This window comes from Rousettus aegyptiacus, unplaced genomic scaffold, assembly GCF_014176215.1.
Source record: "Rousettus aegyptiacus isolate mRouAeg1 unplaced genomic scaffold, mRouAeg1.p scaffold_m13_p_9, whole genome shotgun sequence".
Classification (NCBI taxonomy): domain Eukaryota; kingdom Metazoa; phylum Chordata; class Mammalia; order Chiroptera; family Pteropodidae; genus Rousettus; species Rousettus aegyptiacus.
In genome coordinates, this window is record NW_023416312.1 from 35,519,897 (window position 1) to 35,542,820 (window position 22,924).

The 22,924-nt window shown below is 35.6% G+C and overlaps 1 protein-coding gene and 1 pseudogene across 20 annotated transcripts in view; one reads left to right on the top strand and one right to left on the bottom strand.

The window, feature by feature from the left end:
• KLF8 (Kruppel like factor 8) overlaps positions 1-22,924 on the top strand; it is a 220,370-nt gene that overhangs the window by 177,785 nt on the left and 19,661 nt on the right. For 18 of the 20 annotated variants that reach the window (XM_036227281.1, XM_036227277.1, XM_036227276.1 and 15 more), the window contains 3 exons: positions 18,715-19,279; positions 21,974-22,085; positions 22,770-22,909. In XM_036227281.1, coding sequence (XP_036083174.1) covers positions 18,715-19,279; positions 21,974-22,085; positions 22,770-22,909 — 817 coding nt within the window. Of the gene's footprint in view, positions 1-16,362; positions 17,212-18,714; positions 19,280-21,973; positions 22,086-22,769; positions 22,910-22,924 lie in introns of those variants that run through there. The other 2 variants (XM_036227282.1, XM_016118425.2) reach the window with 2 other exon arrangements.
• Positions 16,253-16,368, bottom strand: LOC118608009 (annotated as a pseudogene).

Genomic DNA, 22,924 nt, shown 5'->3' on the forward strand with positions numbered 1-22,924 from the left:
CTAGAATTGATAATTCTAGGTATCTTTATTCATTTTTAATTTGCTATTTAAAATTTTTATGGTGCAGCATTCTACGATTTTTGAGTCCATGAAAAATGGTGGGTATGGAAAAATACAGAAACCTAGGTGTGGTTTGGAGAGAAGTTTTAATTTCCATAGTCCTTCTCCTAAATGTCCAGAATTCTAATCAGATTTATTTATTGATATATCACTAAGATGATGAATAAAGGTTATTTAAAGTGAAGAATATGATGTCACAGCTTAAAATCAATTCTCAGATGAGCTTCCAAAGCTGTGATTATTATATTCAATAAAAGGTGGAATAGGAAGCCAGGATGAGTTATCTTGGTGAGGATTCTTTTAAAATCATCAAAACTCTAGGGATGAAAACTCACCCACTCCTTACATTATGTCTTCATCATAACCTTCAAGTAAAGTATGTTGTGTGCAAGGAAAAAGTAAGGTAGATAGTGTTTTTTTTAAAGCCACAGTGATAGTTATTCTCAAATATGAAAGAAATCAGACTGTATATCAGAATTCTTATTAAAATTATTTTTAAAAGATTGAGGCTGGAGGCATCACTCTGCCTGACTTTGAATTCTACTAAAAAGCGACAGTAATCAAAACAGCATGGTATTGGCAGAAAAACAGACACACGGACCAGTGGAACAGACTCAAAAGTGCAGAAGTAAACCAATATTTATATGGGCAAATAATTTTTGACAAAAATGACAAAAACACAGAGCGGAGAAAGGAAAGCCTCTTTAATTAATGGTGCTGGGAAATCTGGAAAGCCACCTGCAAAAGAATGAAACTAGACTGTTGTCTATCACCACACATCAAAATTAACTCAAAATAAATTAAGGACCTGAATATAAGACCTGAAACAATAAAATGCATAGAAGAAAACATAGGAACTAAACTCAAGGACCTTGGACTTGAAGAGGATATTATGAATTTGACCTCAAAGGCAAGGAAAGTAAAAGCAAAAATAAATGAATGGGATAACATCAAACTAAAAAGCTTCTGTTCAGCAAAATAATTTGTCAACAAGGTAAAGAGAAAACCATCCAAATGGGAAACTTTATTTGCAAGCAATCCCTCCAATAAGGGCCTAATATCCAAAATATACAAAGAACTCATACGACTTAATAACAACAGAAAACAAATGATCCAATCAAAAACATGGGCAGAGAACCTGAACAGACACTTTTCCCTAGAGGACATACAAATTTCCAACAAATATTTGAAAAGATGCTCAGCATCACTAGCTATTAGGGAAATGCAAATCAAAACCGTAATGAGATACCATCTCACACCTATTGGAATAGCCATAATCAACAGGACAAGTAATAACAAATGTTGGTTAGGATGCGGAGAAAAAGGAAGCCTCATACACTGCTAGTGGGACAGCAAATTGGTACAGCCACTATGGAAAACAGAATGGAGGTTCCTCAAAAAACAAATAATTGATCTACCATATGATCCAGCAATCCCTCTACTGGGTATTTACCCCAAAGACTTGAAAACCCATATCCAAAAAGATATTTGCACATCAGTGTTCATAGCAGCATTATTCACAGTGACCAGGACATGGAAGCAACCGAGGTATCCTACAATAGATGATTGGCTAAAGAACCTGTGGTACATATATACAATGGAATATTACTCAACCTTAAGAAATGAAATACTACCATTTGTGACAACATGGATGAACCTCGAGGTAATCATGTTAAATGAAGTAAGCCAGATAGAAAAAGTTGAAATTCACATGATATCACTTATATATGGGATATATACCTAAAAGCAAAAAACGAATGCGAAAACATTACCAGAGGGGAAGGAGGAGGGGTAGGGAGAAGGTAGACAGGGTAAAGAGGGTCTATTATGTGGTGAAAGAAAAAAATCTAACTATGGTTGGTGAACACACAGTGTAAACCTATATATGCCTTACTGTTAAAGTGTACAGCTGCACCATATTGGATTTCGTTAACCAATGTCACCATAATGAACAAACAAATAAAAAGTATAGCAAAATCATGAATAAAAAATGGTAATAACTACATTGCTATTAACAAGCACCTCAAATGGAAAAGTATTAAGTGCTCCAACCAAAAGATAGGGTGGCTGAATGGATAAGGAGACAAGACCCCTATATATGCTGCCTACAAGAGACTCCCTTCAGATTAAAAGACACACACAGACTAAAAGAAAATGAATGGAAAAAGATATTGCCTTGATGATATAGAAGATATTGCGCTGCATGAAGTAATTCAGATAGAAAAAGACCAATACTATATGATTTCATATACATGTGGATCTAAAGAACAAAATAAACAACAATAACAACAAAAATGGAAACAAACTCATAGATACAGAGAATAATCTGAGGGCTACTAGATGGGAGGGAGGTTGGGGAGAATGATGTAAAAGGACAAAGAGATTAAGAAATATAAATGAATAATTAACAAAAATAGTTATGGAGACATAAAATGTAGCATAAGGAAAATAGTCAACAATGTTATAATAAATATGTAAGGAGGAATAAGGGTAATAGATTTAGTGGGGTGATTACTTGAGCTTTAATCACTACGCTGTACAACTGAAACTATTATTGAATGCCAACTATAATTGAAAAAAAACTCATTGAATTGTAAAAAAAATTATTTTGACCACATTAAAATGAGAATTCTCAGTGTACACAAAAATTATTCACTATGTGTAGCTATGGGATGCTTGTCCTATTATGTCTTTAGGCCATAAAGCAAGAAACAGTAAGGTCAAAATTAAGAGCTGTTTTCAAATGTAGTCGTTTTGTTGAAGAACTTTGCTTGCAGAATTCAACATTTAAAAGGCAGAAAATCTTTAATACAGGCTGGATTCATTTACAACCAATACACATGAAAGTATTTTTTATAGAAGGAAATATACTATGGTATGCTTTCAAGAAATTATAAAAGCAGAACCATAATGGTGGAGTAGGTAAACTCTGAAATCAGCTCCACCCATAATCACATTAAAATTAAATTTTAGAATATCACTGAGAACCGCCTGAAGACTAGATGAAAAAAATTCCTATAACGAAGGATATAAAGGGGAAGCTACATCCAGATGTGTAGGAAAAGTAGAGATGCAGACTGGGCACGTGTGACAGTTAAGAAACCGGAAGTAGATATAGGCCTGGAGATCCCCCTGAGGAGTGAGAGGTCTCAGCCACACACCGGGCTCCCAAGCCCAAGATTCCAATGCTGAGAAGAGGAGTCCACATAACATCTGGCTATGAAAACCAGTGAGGATTGCATCTGAAAGAGGAAAAGGGTTGCAAGAGATGGAAGTCTTGCTCTTAAAGGGCCCACATTCAAACTCACTTGCTCACAAACTCACTCTAAGCTCCAGTATAGGGTCAGTAGCTTGAAAAGCACCAGGGATATATGTGGGAAAACTAAATGGACTAACTTCAAGGCAAGAACTGTAGCATCAGGAATTGGGACAGCTCTCTCAAAGGACATAAGTCCTGACAGGTGCCATTGTTCCTTTGTTGAGCTTTCCTTCCACTCATCTAGCTGGCTCACCACAGGTAGGTGCAAAATGTATGCTCTCCATTATCCTTGCTAACATCACTTGTCCTACCCTGTTGATTCCCTGTGACTCCATCCCGTCCAATTAGCTCATCAGGCTGAGGCCTCTTCCAGTGGCTCCTCTACACAAGGACCCTGGCTCGGCTCATGCTGTGGATTTTCCCCAAAGTCCACAAACCTTATATGAGTGGTAGCTTACCTAGGCTTGTGCTGTAGATTCTCTCAAGAGCCTGCTAACCCTACATAAGTTGTTAATTCTGCCCTTGGCTATTGCAGCAGAATCTCTCAAGGGTCCACAAACATGACACTAATGGGAGACAGTCTTATCACATGTTACAGACACTCTTAAGAATGCACAAACTGACATAGGCAGTAGCCAGCCTTGACATTCATTGTAGCTCCTGTCAAACAGCCTCAAGCCCAGAACAAGTGGCACCTGGCCTCTAGTTGTACTGTAACTCCCACCAGGTGGCCCCAAGCCTGGTGTAAGCAGTGCCCAGTCTTGGCATATTACACAGCTCCAACTAAGTGGACACAAGCCAAGCACAAGTGGCAGCTGGCCACAGTTCACAATGTAGCCTCAATGCCCGGCACAAGTTGCAACTGGCTACAGATCATATTGTAAACCCTACCACATGGCCTCCAGCCCAGCACAAGTGGTAGCTGATCTCAGCCTGCATCAGAGCCCCTCCCAATAGGATACAGACCCAACAAACACAATATCCGGCCTCAGACGGCACCGAGTACCACCCAACCTGCTCCACAACCTACACACATGAAAGGAGGCCTTGGCTAATACCAGATACCTGCTAAAGCAACTCCCACTCTGTGGGATAAACCACCATACAACAGCTCATCCACCATAGTCATGGCCAGCCCTTACAGCCAGGTGGCATGAGGGTCAATGTAACCCAATGACATTCCAGCAGCAGTTGAGGCCCAACTACAACAGAAGGGCACACACAACCCACAGAGAGGATACCCCAGGAGCACCTGGCTTTGACCAGGGAGGACTATGACACTGGGCCCCACAGGACACCTTCTACATAAGGCCACTCTTTCAAGACTGGGAGATATAGCAGATCTACCTAATATAAACAAACAAACAAACACAGAATGTCAGCCAAAATGAAGAGAAAAGAAACGTGTCCCAAATGAAAGACCAAGACGAAACTCCAGGAGAAGAAATAAATGAAATGGAGACAAACAATGCAACAGATAAAGAGTCCAAAACACTGGTTATAATATGCTCAATGAACCTGGAAGAAGAATAAATGAACTCAGTGAGAACTTAAACAAAGAGATAGAAGACATTAAAAAGAACCATTCAGAACTTAAAAAAATATAACTGAAATGACAAATACAGTACAGGGAATCAATAGCAGATTAGATGAAGCAGAGAATTGAATCAGTGATCTGGATGACACCCGATTGGAACAGTAAAAAGAAAACGATTTTTAAAAAGTTCAGATAGTTTAAGGAACCCATAAGAAAACATTAAGCATGAAAACATTTACATTATAGTAGTCACAGAAGGAAAAGAGAGAGAGAAAGGGATTGAAAGCATATTTGAAGAAAAAAATGACTAAAATATTTCTTAACCTGGGGAAGGAAATAGACATACAATTCCAGGAAGCACAGAGTTCCAAACAAGGTAAAACAAGATGAACTCAGAGGTTCGCACCAAGACACATCATAATTAAAACACCAAAAGCTGAAGACAAAGAGAGTCTTACATGTTGCAAGAGAAAAAGAGTTATGTACGAGGGAGCTCCATAAGACTGCCAGCTTATTTTTTTAACAGAAATTTTGCAGGATAGAAGGGAATGACCTGAAATATTTACGAAAAAGTGATGAAAAGCAAATACCTACAACAAAGATTACTCTATCCACAAAAGTTATCATTTAGAATCAAGAGGAGATAAAATTTCCCAGAAAAGAAAAAGCAGAAGTAGTTCATCACTGCTAAACCAATATTAGAAGTAATGTTAAAGGAAGTTGGTGGAATATATAAATGCTGCGATTGCTTTCTTTCATGACCATATCAAAATTACAACTAAACTACAAAACAACCATCATTGAAAATTGCCTGAAGTCTAGCTGGATGGAAGTTCTATCACTAAGAACATACAGAGGAAACCATCTTATGACTGGTAAGAGAGGCAGAAACATGAAATGGGCTGGTCTCACACTTAGCTGTTGGTTTTAAAAATTGGGAGGGATATCTCAGCTATGGAGTTCCTCACTAAGGAGCAAGGATTCCCAGACTCACAATAGTCTCCACAGCCTAGGGTTCTACTGTTGGGAAAAGAATTCCCCATAACTTTCGGATGTGAAAAGCAGTGGAGATTGGGGCTGAATGAGATGGAGGGCTGCTGGAGTCCCAGGTACTCCTCTTAAAGGGCCTGTGCAAGGACTTACTCCGTGATAGACTTGCTCGCTCTGAGCTCCAGCACTGGGGCAGCAGCTCAAAAGGCAGCAGAGAAATACGGGAAGGAATTGAATTGTCTGGCTTCAGGACAAGGACTGGAGTGACAGCTTTATCCAAGCAGAAGTGCTGGCAGAAGCCATCGTTCCTTTGTTGAACTGTCTTCCCATCCAAGCTGCACCATATCTGAGTCTGTATCAACCTATCTATTGCTGTTAATCCCTCCCTTGTGATTTCTGAAATGTTTTGCACCCAAGCCAGTTCAAGTGACTTTTTTGTACAAACAGCCTGTCTTGGCTCATGTTGCAGACTTTCCTAAAATCTCTCAAAGGCTCACCAACTGCAAACAAACAGCTGCTAGCCTTGGCACGTGCTGTATATCTTTCTAAGTAGCCCTGAGTCTGGCACTAGTGGCAGCCAGCCTTGGATCATAGCTTAGCCTCTCCTATATGCCTCCAAGCCCAGCAGAAGTAACGAACATCTGAAGATAACATTTTAGCACATACCAAGTGACCCCAGGTAGGGCATAGGCAGTGGCTGAAATGGCTTGCAGCAGAGACCCTCCCAAGTGGCCCCAGAAACAACATACTAGGTGGCTAGCTTCACATGACACTAGAGTACCACCCAAACACCCACAAAAGACATACATGAAAGGCAGAGTTGGCAAGTGCCGGAGCCATGCTAAAGTGAATTCTGCTCTCTAGAGTCAACCCCTACACAACTGTACAAGACCTTTACATATGCTGCCTACAAGAGATCCACTTCAGTTCTAGAGATATGCATAGGCCAAAAGGCATAGAAAAAAATCATTTCATGAAAATGGAAATTAAAAAAATAAAAAGGTGTTGTAGCAATACTTATACCAGACTAAAGAAACTTTAAAACAAAAGTTATAACAAGAGATAAAGAAGGACCCAGTAATCTCTTGTCTGGGAATTTATCGGAAGAAACCTAAAACACTATTTGAAAGGATCATATGCATACATATGTTTATTGCATAATTATTTGCAATAGCCAAAATATGGAAGCAACCTAAGTGTCCATCAATAGATGAATGGATAAAGAAGAAGTAGTACATATTTACAACAGAATATTACTCAGCCACACACAAAAAATGAAATCTTGCTATTTGCAACAACACAGATGGACACAGAGTGTATTGTGCTGAGTGGAATATGATAGAAAAAGACAAATCCATATAATTTCACTTACACGGGAAATCTAAAGAACAAAATAAATCAGCAACAACAAAACAGAAACAAGCTCATAGGTACAGAGAACATTTTTATGGTTGCTAGGTGGGAGGGAAGTTGGGAGGTGATGAAAAGGGTAAGGGATTGAGAAGTACAATTGGTAATTATAAAATAGTCATGACATTGTATAGTATAGGGAATGTAGTCAATAATATTGTAATAACTATGTATGGTGTCAGATGGGTATTAGATTTATTGGGATGATAATTTCATAAGTTGTGTAAATGTCTAATTCCTACGTTGTTCACCTGAAACTAATATAATATTGTATATCAATTGTTATTAAAAAGTAAATTATTTTAGAAAAAGAAATGTTAAAAAGACTAAGTAGAAAAGGACAAAATATGAATAAGAAAATATAAGAAAAAATTCTCACTGACAAATGTAAACAGTGAAAGCATGGATCAACCAACTATACAGCTACTGCAAACATTAAAAAGCAAAAGTAGGACTATTGTGCAATTACAACGATAAAGGAATACACATAAACACACAATAGAAGTAAAAAAATAATGAACAAAACAAACGTAGAGGGGGTGAACAAAAAATGTAGTGATTTTAGAATGTGTGCAAACTTAAGCAACCATAAACTTAAAATAGACTGCTATAAACATAGCTTCATATATGTGAAAGACATGGTAACCACAAACCAAAAACCTACGAGAGATACACAAAAAAAAAATGAAGAGAAAAGAATCCAAATACAACTCTGTGGAGAGTCATCAACGTGCAAAAGAAGAGAACAAGAGAACAAAAAAGGAACAGAGAACTACAAAAACAATCAGAAAACAATAATATGGCAACAACTACATATCTATCAATAATTATTTTCAATGTAAATGGATTAAATGTTTCAATTAAGAGAGAAATGGTGGCTGAATAGATTAAAAAAACAACTTGACCCGTACATATGCTGCCTACAAGAGATGTACTTTAGATCAAAAGACACACAAACTGAAAGTAAAGGTATGGTAAAAGATATTTCATGGAACTGGAAATGAGAAAAAAAACTGGGGTAGCAATACCAATATCAAAAAAAAAATAAAATTTAAAGCAAGTGCTTTAACAAGAGACAAAGAAAGAAATTTTATAATGCTAAAGAGATCAGTCCAACAAGATGATATAACAGCAACACACCCAATTAAGGAGCACCTGAAATGTATGAAGCAAATATAGACAGACATAAAGGGGGAGATTGAGAGTATTACAACAGTAGTTGGGGACACTAACACTCCATTGACATGAATGGATAGGTTGTCCAGACAGAAAATCAACAAGGAAACAGAGGCCTAAATGACACATTAGACAAGATAGAGTTAATAGATATTTTTTTAACATTTTACTAAAAGCAGAAGACTAAGCATTTTTTAAGTGCACCTGAAATATTTTTCAGTAGAGACTATATATTAGGACACAACACAAGTATTAGTAAATTTAAGAAAATTGAAACTGTATCAAGCATCTTCTCTGATCAGAATGGTATGAAACTATAAATCCATTACACACAAAAAACCTAAAAAACACACAAAATACATGAAGACTAAAAACATGTGGTACTAAACAATGACTGGATTAATGCAAGGATAAAGGAAGAAAGCCAAAGATACCTTAAAATGAAAGTAAATGAAAATACAGTGACCCAAAATCTATGGAAACACTCAAAGCAGCCATAAGAGGGAAATTCATAGTAATACAGGCCTACCTCTAGAAACAAGAAAAATCTCAAATAAACAATTTAGCTTTACATCTAAAGGAAAGAAGAACAAAGGAAACAATAAAGATCAGAGAGGAAATAAATAACATAACACACCAGAAAAAGGCAATACAAAAGATCAATGAAACCAAGAGCTGTTTCTTTTAAATCATAAATGTAATTAATAAACGTTTAGCTCAATTCATTAAGATAAAAAGAGAGGGAGCAAATAAATAAAAACAGATATGTAAAAGGAGAATTGACGACCAACATCACAGATATACAAAGGATTATGAGAAATACTATGAACAACAAATTATATGGCAACAAATTGGACAATCTGAAAGAAATAGATAAATTTCTAGAAACATATAACATTCCAAGACTAAATCTGGAAGAAACACAAATCAGTAATCAAAAAACTTTCAATAAAAAAATCATTGGACCAGATTGCATAATAGGTGAATTTTACCAAATATTAAAAGAAGAATTAATAACTAACCTTCTCAAACTATTCAAAGAAAATTGAAGAGGAGGGAAAGTTGCCAAACTCATTTTATGACCAGCATTAACCTGATACTAAAACCAGACCAAGACATTAAAAAAACTGAAAATTACAAGCCAATATTTGTGATGATCATAGATGCAAAAATTCTCAACAAATATTTTCAAACCAAATTCAGCAATACATTAAAAATGATCATACACCATGATCAAGTGATATTTGTTTCTGGGATGCAAGGTTGAAATGATATCCACAAATCAATTAACGTGATACATTACTTCAACAAAATGAAGGGTAAAAATCATATGATTATAATGATGCAGAAAAACATTTAACAAAATCCAACCTCCATTTATTATACAAACAATCAGCAAAGTGAGAAAGAATAGAGGGAATATACCTCAACATAATAAAGGCGATACATGACAAACCCACAGCTAACATCATATTCAAAGGTAAAAAGCTAAAAGCGTTTTCCTTAGGAACAAGACAAGGATGTCTACTTTCACCACTTATATTCAGCATAGTATTGGAAGTCCTAGCCACAGCATTCAGACAAAGAATAAAAATAAAAGGAATAAAAAGTGTAAAGAAGTAAAACTCTCGTTATTTGCCGATGACATGATACTATATAGAGAGAACCCTAAAGATTCCACCAAAAAACTGTTAAAACTGATGCCATCAGGAGAGGAAACATAAGAATAATGGGTATTACTGAAGGTGAGGAAAAGGAACAGGAACTAGAAAGCATTCTCAGACAAATAGTGGATGAGCATTTCCCAAATCTAAGGAATGAGCTGGAGCTTGGAATTCAAAAAGTCAGCAGAACACCTAATTATCTCAACCCAAAAAGGCCTTCACCAAGACATATTGTATTAAAGTTATCAAAAATCAATGACAAAGACAGAATTCTCAGGGCAGACAGAGAAAAGAAAACAGTAACTTATAAGGGAAAACCCATTAGGTTATCCTCAGACTTACAAGCCATAAAGGAATGGAATGAAATATTTAAACTATTAAGTGAAAGGAACTATCAACCTAGAATAATATATCCAGCTAAGCTGTCCTTTAGATAAGAAGGAGAAATGAAGAACTTTCCAGACGTCCAAAAATTGAGGGAATTCTCCCCTATGAGGCCTGCACTACAGGAAATACTGAAAGGAGTCAGCTCACCTAAAACAAAATGAAAAAAAAACATAATTAGGAGTAAAGTGACTATTAGGCAAATAGAAGCAGAAGAGTGCTACCCTTACTAAGAACAGGGCATTATAACCTTAAATAATAAGAAGAGAATTGTTATAACAAGATAGTATTGAACATTCAGCATACATAAGGACAAATTTAAATAACAATGATTGAAAAGGGGAGGATTCAAAGATCAAAATTTGCAATGGGGAATGGAGATAAAGCATGTGCAGAAAAAAAATGGATGGCTGTATATACATAACTACCCTTTTCATATTGGTAATGGTACCCACACACCAAAGTTCAGAACTAAAGTACATAACAAAAAACAACAAGAACCAGAGCCAAAACTCACAAAAGCCAAACAAAATAAAGAAAACAAAAACATAAGGACAAGGAAGTGATGGAAACACCGAGCTACCAGAAATCAAAAGATACATTGGCTATAAAAAGACATAATATTTCAATAATCACTCTAAATGTAAATGGACTTAACTAGCCAAGAAAAAAGATACAGAGTTGCAGAATGGATCAAAAAACAAAACTCAACCATATGCTGCCTCCAGGAGACACATCAGAGTTCCAAAGACAAATATAGACTCAAAGCAAAAGAGTAGAAAATGATATTTCAAGCAAATGGCATTCTGAGAAAAGCGGGAGTATGGTACTAATATCAGATGAAATAGGCTTCGAACTATAAAAGGTAAAGATACTGAGGGACCCTTCATAATGATAAGAGAATCATGTGCGAAGAAGACATAACAATTTTTAATAGCTATGCTCCCAATCAGGGAGCCCCAAAATATGTAAAGCAATTACTAACAGAACTAAAGGGAGAAACAGATCAAAACACTATCATAGTACGGGACCTAAATACCCCACTGTCAAATATGGTCAGATCATCCAAACAGAAAATCAATAAGGAAATAACATCCTTAAATGATACATTAGACCACCTGGACATAATTGACATATACAGAGCCTTCCATCCCAAAACAGCTGCTTATACATTGTTCTCTAGTGCACATGGACAATTCTCAAGAATCGACCACATACTGGGACACAGAGATAGCCTCAATAAATATAAGAGGGTTGATATTCTCTAATCTAGAGAAATGAAACTAGAGATCAACTGCAAAAAGAAATCAGGAAGAAACACAAACACATGGAGATTTAAAAACATGGTACAGAAGAATAACTGGATAAGAGAAGAACTAAAAAGAGAGATCGAGAGAGACATAGAAACAAATGATAATGATAGTACAACATATCAAACCTTTTGAGACACGGGAAAAGTGGTCCTAAGAGGAAAGTTTATATCATTACAGCCCTATCTCCAAAAACAAGAATGAGCCCAAATAAAAAACCTACTGCTTCATCTTAAAAAAACTAGAAAAGGAAGAACAAATGAAGCCTAAAGTCAGCAGAAGGAAACAAATAATCAAAATTACAGCAGAAATAAATGTAAATGAAAACAAACAAAAAACAATAGAAAAAATAAGTGCAACAAAGAGCTCTTTCTTTGAGAATGTTAGTAAAATTGACAATCCCCTGGCTAGACTCACTATAGAAAAAATAGAAAGGACACAAACGAAATCAGGGGTGAAAGAGGGGAAATTATGAATGATATCACAGAAATACAAATGATCATGCAAGAATACTATCAAAAAGTATATAATTCCAAATTTAATTACCTAGAAGAAATGGATCAGTACTTAGAAAAATACAATATTCCTAGACTGAATCAAGAAGAACTAGAAAATCTAAATATACCAATCAGCAGTATGGAAATTGAAACAATCATTTAAAAACTACCAAAATTAAAGGTCCAGGACAAGATGATTTCCCCAATGAATTCTACCAAACATGTAAAGAAGATTTAATGACGATTCTCAAACTCTTCCAAGATATTGTAGAAGAGGCAATACTTCCGAAATCATTTTATGAGGCCAATATTACTTTGATACCAAAACCTGGTAAAAATAACACACACACACACACACACACACACACACCAGAAAACTACAGACCAATATCTCTCATGAACACATATGCAAAAATCCTAAATAAGATACTAGCAAACCTAATACAATAACCTATTAGAAAGATTATACACCACGAATGAGTGAGCTTGGTCACAGGGGTACAGGGACGGTTCAACATACACAAATCAATTATTGTGATACACCACATAAACAAATTAAAAAATAAGAATCATATGATTATATCAATAGATGCAGAAAAAGCCTTCGACAAGATACAGCATCCATTTTTGATCAAAATAGTTAACAAAATCGGTATAGAAAGGAATGTGTCTTAACATAATAAAGGCCATATATGACAAGCCCTCAGCCAACATTATACTTAATGGTGAAAAACCAAAAACCTTCCCTCTAAGATCAGGAACAAAGCAAAGTTGTCCACTATTGCCACTATTATTCAGTATAACATTGGAGGTCTTAGCAAGTGCAATCAGACAATAGAAAGATATAAAAGACATCTATATAGGAAATAAAGAAGTCAAACTGTCACTATTTATGGATGACATTATTCTCTATATAGGAAACCCTAAAGACTCCACAGGAACACTGCTAGAAACAAGAAACAAATACAGTAAAGTATCTGGATACAAAATCAACGTTCAGAAATCCATAGTGTTCCTATACTCTAATAATGACATGTCAGAAAAAGAAATGGAAAAAATAATTTTTTTTTGCAATTGTGCCAAAAAGAATATAATATCTAGGAATAAATTTAATGAAACATGTGAAGGTCCTATATAATAAAAACTACAAGACCTTATTAAAAGAAATCGAAGAAGATACAAAGAAATGGAAAGATATTCCATGTTTTTGGATAGGAAGAACCAACATAGTTAAAATGACCATATTACCTAAAGCATTATACAAATTTAATGTAATTCCCATCAAAAGCCCATTAGCATTTTTTAAAGAAATAGAACAAAAAATCATCAGATTTGTATGGCCGCACAAAAAATCCTGCATTGCCAAAGTCATCCTGAGAAACAAGAACGAGGCTGGAGGAATCACTCTGTCTGACTTCAAATTATACTACAAAGCAATAGTAATCAAAACAGCATGGCACTGGCAGCAAAACAGACTCAGAGACCAGTCAAACAGAATCGAGAGTCCAGTAGTAAACTCATATTTATATGGGCAAAAAATTTTCAACAAAAAAAAAAGCCAAAAACATACAGTGGAGAAAGGAAAGCCTCTTCAATAAATGGTAGGGGAAAACTGGAAAGTCACCTGCAAAAGAATGAAACTAGACTGTTGTCTATCACCAGACACCAAAATTAACTCAAAATGGATTAAGGACCTGAATATAAGACCTGAAACAATAAAATGCATAGAAGAAAACATAGGAATTAAACTCAAGGACCTTGGACTTAAAGAGGAATTTATGAATTTGACCTCAAAGGCAAGGGAAGTAAAAGCAAAAATAAGTGAATGGGACTACATCAAATTACAAACCTTCTGCTCAGCAAAAAAATTTTTCAACAACGTAAAGAGACAACCATCCAAATGGGAAAATATATTTGCAAGCAACGCCTCTGATAAGGGCCTCATCTCCAAAATATACAAAGAACTCATATGACTCAATAATGACAAAAAATCAAAAAATGGGCAGAGAACCTGAACAGACACTTCTCCCTAGAGGACATACAAATGACCAACAAATATTTGAAAAAATGCTCAACATTGCTACCTATTATGGAAATGCAAATCAAATTCACAATGAGATACCATCTCACACCTGTTAAAATAGCTATAATCAACAGGACAAGTATTAACAAATGTTGGAGAGGATGTAGAGGAAAGGGAACCCTCATACACTGCTGGTGGGACAGCAAATTGGTACAGCCACTATGGAAAACAGTATGGAGTTTCCTCAAAACACTAAGAATTGATCTACCATATGATCCAGCAATCCCTCTACTGGGTATTTACCCCAAAGACTTGAAAACTCATATCCGAAAAGATATTTGCACACCGATGTTCATAGCAGCATTATTCACAGTAGCCAGGACATGGAAGCAACCAAACTGTCCTACGATAGGTGATTGGCTAAAGAAGTTGTGGTACATATATTCAATGGAATGTTACTCAGCTATAAGAAGAGAAGAAATACTGCCATTTGTGACAACATAGATGAACCTCGAGATGATCATGCTTAGTGAAATAAGCCTGACAGAAAAAGTTGAAAATCACATGATATATGTGGGATATAAACCTAAAAGCAACAAATGAGCAGGGAATACAAACAGAGACTCATGGGCATGAACAATAGACTAGTGGTTACCAGCGGGAGGGGTGTAGGGGAGGAAGGAATAGTTAGACGGTTATAAGGGGTCAAATATAGGGGGGTAGGAGGAGGTTGAAGTTGGTAAAGGGGATCAAATATATGATAGCTGAAGAAAACTGGACTTTGGGTTGTAAACACACAATAGAAGATGCAGATGTGAAATAATAATGTACACCTTAAAATTATATAATTGTGTTAACCAATGTTACCCCAATAAACTTAATTTTTTTAAAAAAAGAAGAGATGAAATACTGCTATTTGCTACAACATGGGTGGAACTCGAGATAATCATGCTAAGCAAAATAAGCCAGACAGAAATAGCTGAAAATCACATGATATCACTTACGTGTTGGATATAAACCTAAACACCAGAGATGAACAGGACAAATAAAGAGAGACTCATGGACATGGTCAATGAACTAGTGTTTACCAGAGGGTAGTGGGATGGGGAGGAGAGGGGATGTTGATGGGGTAAATGGGATCAAATATACGATAGCTGAAGGAAACTAGACCTTGGGTGGTAAAAACACAATAGAATACACTGATATCAAATTATAATAAACACCTGATAATTATATAATTATATTAACCAATGATATCCCCAATAAACTTGAAAAAAAAATTTCAGTACCATTAAAAACCTTAGGATCTTAGAAAAATCAAAATAAAAAATAAACAAAATCAATGAACAAAATAGAAACAAACTCTCAGAGATAGAGCATGTTTTGATTACCAGAAGGGAGGAATTTGAGGAATGGGTTAAAATAGAGAAAGGTTTAAGATGTACAAATTGCCAGTTATAAAAATAGTCACAGGGATATAAAGTACAGCATAAGAAATAAAGTCAGTAACATTTAATAACTACATATATTGTCCAATGGTTACTAGACTTATTGGGGTGATCACTTCATAAAGTATATAAGCGTCTCCTTACTATGTTGTACACCTGAAACTAATTTAATATTATATGTCAACTCTAATTAAAAATAAATTAATAAAAAAGATGTTTTATTAAAATAATAAATCTTAAACAACTGGTCTAACATTTCTTTGAAAGTCTTGTGATGACGGCAGAAGAGGAGAAATTATTAAAGCCCTATTGCTTGATAAGTTTTTTGTGAGATATTTATAGACCACAGGGTAGGTTTAGTCTACAGAAGGACAACCTATGATCACTTGCTGAAGCAGGGACCTCCAATATCTTATCAAGGCAATAAGAATAGTCTACATGTTCTTCAATTTTATTATTATTATTATTATTATTATTATTATTATTATTATTTATGCCTACAGCACCTGGTATTCCTAGGTGGTCTCCCATTCAAGTACTAACCAGACCTGACCCTGCTTAGCTTCTGAGATCAGACATCGGGCTTGTTCAAGGTGGCATGGCTGTAGACTGTTTTTTGATTTTTCTATTTTTCATCATTCAGTTTCCATTTGGGATTTTCCTGAATAATACTTTTTCAATATAATGAACAACCGTATATCAAATTTTAGCTAAGCACAAGGACTTGAACTAATAGCATTCTAGGCAACACTTAAGGTATCAGAGATGGCAACTGTTTAACAAAAGACAGTAAGGTTGATAAAGTAGTCTCCATTTTATATTTAGATTTTATGTTTAGAATTCAGATCTTCATCTGCCTTATGTTTCTGGGCCTAAAACACAGAGTCCAAAAAGTCCCTAAATAGTTAAATAGATTCTTCCTTAATGTATTTTGATAGACTTAGTGTTTATTTCTACATCTGTACTCACGATCTATATTTTTATAGAGAGTAATATTACATTTCACCTCTTATGATTTCTGTTGTAACTTTATTTCTCAATTTTATTGACAGCCATGATAGAGAGACTAGAAAGGAATACTTCTTCCTATTTTTCCTTAGAGAGTCCTAGGATTCTTCCCCTTTAATCTGGGTAGAATACTAGCTAGATAAAGAGATAAATGGGAAATGAAGGGAAAAAAGGAGCTTAAGTTCATTTAGGAGATTCAGAGGACAAGTAGTTTTTAAGTTCAGCAGAACCATCTTTGACAGCTTCCTCTTTCTCTCCTCCCCCATTCCTTTCACCAACAGAATTCTACTGTCCCCTTACCTGGATGGTGTGGATTCACCCATAAGGGATGGATTACTTTAGAAGTACATGAAACAGTGGTACAAATCACAGGAGTCATGTCTTAGAGGAGCAAATTGAAGCAATATTTGGACCACAAACAAGGCTTGAGTTGTGGTGGTGAATGGTAAATTTAAAAAAAAAAACAAGAGTGTCATAGCATAGCAGAGGGAGACAGCAGATATCATTCTGGCTCAATTCTGTAGATAAAGCATGGATGGTTCTTGAGATGTGCTTATGCACTTCTAGTATGCTTTGAGGGCTTTTTAAATGCAGCAAGTATAAGACAACACTGTCTCTCCTTGACCCTTATCATCCTCTGCATTCAGGACTTTATTATCTCTCACCTAAATTTTTAAAAATCATAACTATATCATCATCTAACCTTTAAATATTAACAATAATTTCTTAATATCATCCAATGTCCAATCAATATTCAAATTTCTCCAATTGCCTCATAAATGTCTCACTGAATTTTTCCTCTTGCTTCCTTTTGGTCTCTGAATCCAGTCTTATTCCTCCTTCAAGTTATCCTTCATTGAGGAACTAGTTAAATCACACAGAAATAGCTCTTCCCATGTCACTCCCCTAAAATAAAACAATTATATTTTATCACCCAGCCTTTCCTTGAACTCTACCTTTCCTCATATTCCAAGTATGCAAAAGTAAAGGGTAGTTGTATTTTGTATAAGAGATGCATTCCTAGACATTTCTCATAAATCAAACTTCTATAACTCAAATATAATCCTGATAGAGAATGGACCCTTGTTTACTGGCTAAAGTAGCACCAGCATCTCCAAGGTCATCTTCAAGGTCCAGAGTGTTACTTGACAATGGAATACATAGTTCATAATACCCTTGATCTAAGAATTCACAGAATTCTTAGCAAGTTTCTAATTAGGTTGAAGTTGTATGTTATTTTATATATTACCTACGAAGTTTTCATTTAATTCATATTTTTTTTAAATTTAAGAGCTGCATAATTCAATTTTGCATGTAATGCAACTGAGTGTACTGCATCATTATCTCCTAACATATTATCTGTTGTTATGTCTCTGTAGACAGGATTATCTTTCTTACTCCTTCTCTGCCTGCACAACTGCTATTAATTCTCTAGTACCCTCTAAAATTTAGTTCCTCTTTGAAGCCTTCTCTGATCCTGTCTAGACAGAATAAATCATCTCATTTTTTTTTCTAAAACACCTCTCTCATATGTCTGCCACTCACTTATGATATGATATATAAGCTACTCATATTGTTTCTATCATTATACTTAGTATATTAGTATGCACTTTGTGGCTATACCTTATTCATGTGTGCCCTCACTGGGCTTAGCACTTATAATGGATACATAGAAAGTGCTGACTTTAATTAATCTTGCAGAATTATTGTAAAGATGATTAAATAAAACAATTTGTATCAATTGACTGGTACAGTGACTAATACTGGTGCTCAGTAAATTTTCCCTTCTTATATCATCCTTAGTGTACTTCTGCTTTATTTCTTTCAACTCTTTATATATTTTGTCCATGAGAAGAGATTGGAGATTTTTTCCTTTTATTGCTCACATGTCTCTTCTTCAGCACATGAATACTGACCATTTTGCATCTCTTTTTTTTGTTTGTTTTAGGTCACTATCCCTGTTCAAATCAGAGATCCGCCAAAGACAGCAGACAAAGGTAATATGACATCTTCACCACTCCTTGATGCCAACCCTATGGAGAACCCATCACTGTTTAATGACATCAAGATTGAGCCACCAGAAGAACTACTGGCTAATGACTTCAGTCTTCCCCAGGTGGAACCAGTTGACCTCTCTTTTCATAAGCCCAAGGCTCCTCTTCAGCCTGCCAGCATGCTTCAAGCTCCAATACGTCCTCCCAAGCCACAGCCCACTCCCCAGACTCCTATAGTGTCCATGTCAACATCTGATGCAGGCACTTTAGCAAACATCCCTACCGTTCTGACTCCAGGCTCTATCCTGGCCTCCTCTCAGGGCACTGGTGGCCAGCAGATCTTACATTTGATTCACACTATCCCCTCAGTCAGTCTGCCAAATAAGATGGGTGGCCTGAAGACCATCCCAGTAGTGGTGCAGTCATTGCCCATGGTGTATACCACTTTGCCTGCAGATGGGAACCCTGCAGCTATTACAGTCCCACTCATTGGAGGAGATGGCAAAAATGCTGGATCAGGTAAGCATCGGTGTGCTCCTTTCCTGGGCCTCACCTTCATTCATATGTTTTATTTTTGAGTTGTCCTATCTCCTATCTCTTTTCACTGCCTCCAATTATCCTTGCACACAAACTTCAAGAGTAATCTTTTCATAAACACGTTTTTATCATGTTTCTGAAATTCTTAATAACATGCAGTAATACAGTATTTGTATTGTACACCTGAAACTAGTATAATATTGTGTGTCAACTATAAAAAGAGCTTTACATTCTATAATAGAAAAAAAGAATGTACAATGGCTCTTTTGTTTAGCCATGCTTCTGAAACTGGAGTATGCATATCCTTGAGTGAAATACAGTCTATCTTCCTGGAATCTATAGTAAATAATTTGACAGCAAATAATTTAAAATATTTTATATTTTAAAAACGATTTTATTAAAGAGAAAAATGTAAAATTTGAATAACCTTTTAAGATAAAACACAATCTTCAAAACTAGTTTTCAGCTTACTAGGGCACCCCCCCACCTTGGGTTTTCCAGGAGAAATGTATTTATTATTCTGTGCCATTAGGAATCCTTTGGTAGACAAGTTGAGAATGTTTCTAGCCTTGCATACTTAGCCAGCCTGTTCCAACATCATACCTTTTCTCTTCCTTGCAAGGAAAATAATCTTCTTTAAAATATTGCCATCTTCTCTGTGTTCTTCCTCATTTAGCATCTATCACCCTCCATTTTACTTTTACTTACCTATATTGCAGGAATTCTTCCCAACTGAATTATAAATTTCTCAAGGACAAAACTATATCTTATTTCTCATTGTGCATCTCCGGAGAACCTAACACAGTGGTAGATAGTAGTTGTCTTATAACAAATGATTCGAACAAACTTGAAAATATGTGCAGGAAAGAGTTTATATGCTATAATCTTTCCTTTTGTTTTATTCTAAAAATAAGTTCAGAATTCAGAAAAGTATAAATTAACTCTCCCTTCCACCATGATTCTCCACCAATCAGTTTCTTTCCTGGAAGTGTACCTACTTTAGTTTGTAATTGGGAATGATAAAAAAAATTATATGGCTTCTTGAAGTGGCTCAAGATATTTTGCTTCACCATACCTGTAAAATCCTAGTTAATTTTGAATGTTGTACCTTAGGAAGGATATTGGGAAATTGGAGTATTATTAGAGAAGAGAGATTAGGATGGTGAGAGGATTCAAATTAATGAAATGAGGAGCTGATAAATATTTAGAATGAATTAAAAAGACCAAAGGGAAGATATGTGGGTACGAATGACTAGGAATCAGATTTCAGATATATAAACTTTGCTACCTTTGAAATCCAATATATTATGATCATTCCATCACTAAATGTAGGAGACTGAAAAACAATGCTCTAAGCATCAAATTGCTAAGACTTTTCAGTATCTTTTTGAATAAAAATGCCATCATTGAATAATAGTTAATTTTGGTAATGATAAGTGTTCATAACAATCTTGTTTTTGAGATCCCTTAAGGAGGTTAATTAAAATATGGTTATACATTCTCAAATAAGGAGAGAGAGGCAAACAAAAAAGAAAATGAGAAAACGAAATTCCCTACATGAAAGGTTGCTGATATCAAGATAGTAGTGGCACCAAGGAATGTTTTGATGGGGCTTCGAATCGTCCTGTAATATCTATCAGTCCTCCAGAGCCACTCTAAATAAACAGAATACATTTTAGCAGTGTTTAATGTAGTTTCAAGCTAAGCTAAAACCATTATCCCAGTGGTATCCAAAATGGTATGCTTATATCTTGTTGTGGGGAGGTGCACAAAACAATTGGATCACAAGTATCAAAATTTATATATGAATTTTGTCACCCCTTACATGTTTTATTTTTGTTCCTTTTTAAAAATATATACAACAATTTAGTATACTAATACATTTATATCACTACACATGAATACATACACAGACTGAGATGTATGTTTAAAACTTTTTAGTGAATGATCCACAATTAATGTATTGAAGGCACTAGCCAAGTCCCCCCTCATTCAACCTTATTGCCACCCTTAAGTTTCTTCTATATAGAAGTTTTGAATCTTTCATTAGATCTAGGAGAGCGTTTACCGCCTGGTTGAGTTTTTAGGCATTTGAAACATCAGTAATTAATAATAAATATTTGAGAGCTTCTCCCAACATAGCTGCAAGGGAAGGATGTAATATATACAAAGAACCTACTAGGTAGTAGGTATGTTTACTTGTTTCCTTTTAGGAGCACAAAAGCCGAAGGATGTGTTCTTACTTCTGGGTTGAACCTAGGTATTTATTTTAGGGTAGCCAGAGAACTATTCAGAGAGTTCAATTTAACAAACGAACATTGAACCTGACTTTTCAGAAAACCCTGTCCTGGGAGCTAGAGATAAAGAATTGACTCATAACCAGACTCTATCCTAGCAAAAGCTATCCTATTTCACTCACTATTCTAAAGAAGTTTATTCTAGTAGTATCAGAATGCTCCTCAGTATTCCCTCAAAGGAAATTCTGTTCCCCACTATGCTAAAATTTTTAAATGTTCTTCTCTTGCTTCTATACAAATACACTTCTTCCATCTGTGATTTATCTTTATTTCTCTATCTTGCTCCTACTTCTCATTGTAGCCCAAACTGGGAATCCTGAAAATGATGACAGAGGCACATATATTTATAGCCCACACTGCTCATTTTCTTTGCTTTTAGTGAAAGTTGACCCCACCTCAATGTCTCCACTGGAAATCCCAAGTGACAGTGAGGAGAGCGCAAATGAGAGTAGATCCTTGGCCTTACAGGGTATTCAGGGACTACAGCAAGAGTGAGTACTTTTGTCTTTACTTCATGTCTGTCTCTGTGTCTATATGTGTGTGTCTTTGATAGAAGTGAAACATATTCTCAGACACAATAGTAGGAATTTGAGGACAACAAAATATAGGACAATTGCCTTCCCAGTGAAAGTATGAATTTGTGCGCATACATGTATATAGGCGTGCATGTTACCACAGAGTTATGTTCTAATTGTAGATCATCAATTTTACCTTTAAAAAAACAGCAAATTTTCTATAAAGTACGACTGCATACTGTTTCTCTAAATTTAAAACAGCATCGTCTTCAGTGTTGGAACTAATGAAGTAGTTTGCTGTGTTTTAGCAACCATTTTGTATGGAAAATATATTTCTTTAAACACAAAAATGAGACTTATTAGAGTGAAATGCTCATACTCTGTGGGAACAGAAACCACCCAAGGAAAGATTGCTACTTCCTGGAAACTGCACTTACTGAACATAATGGCCTAGTTGAGAGAATTTCTGGGATTATTTCAATGATTTATTCTTTGGGGGGCCTATTGTTAAATTTGCATAAATTAAATACACATATGAGGTGGTCCCACTGTATATAAGTCAATTTATTTAGCCTCCACTTTAAAATCATTCTTTGGTCCTCTCTCTCTCTCTCTCTCTCTCTCTTTCTTTCTCTCTCTCTTTTTTTTTTTTTTGCTCAGACCAGCAGTAATGACCCAAATGCAGGGAGAAGAGTCCCTTGACTTGAAGAGAAGACGGATTCACCAATGTGATTTTGCAGGATGCAGTAAAGTATACACCAAAAGCTCTCACCTGAAAGCCCACCGCAGAATCCATACAGGTTTGCCCACCTCCA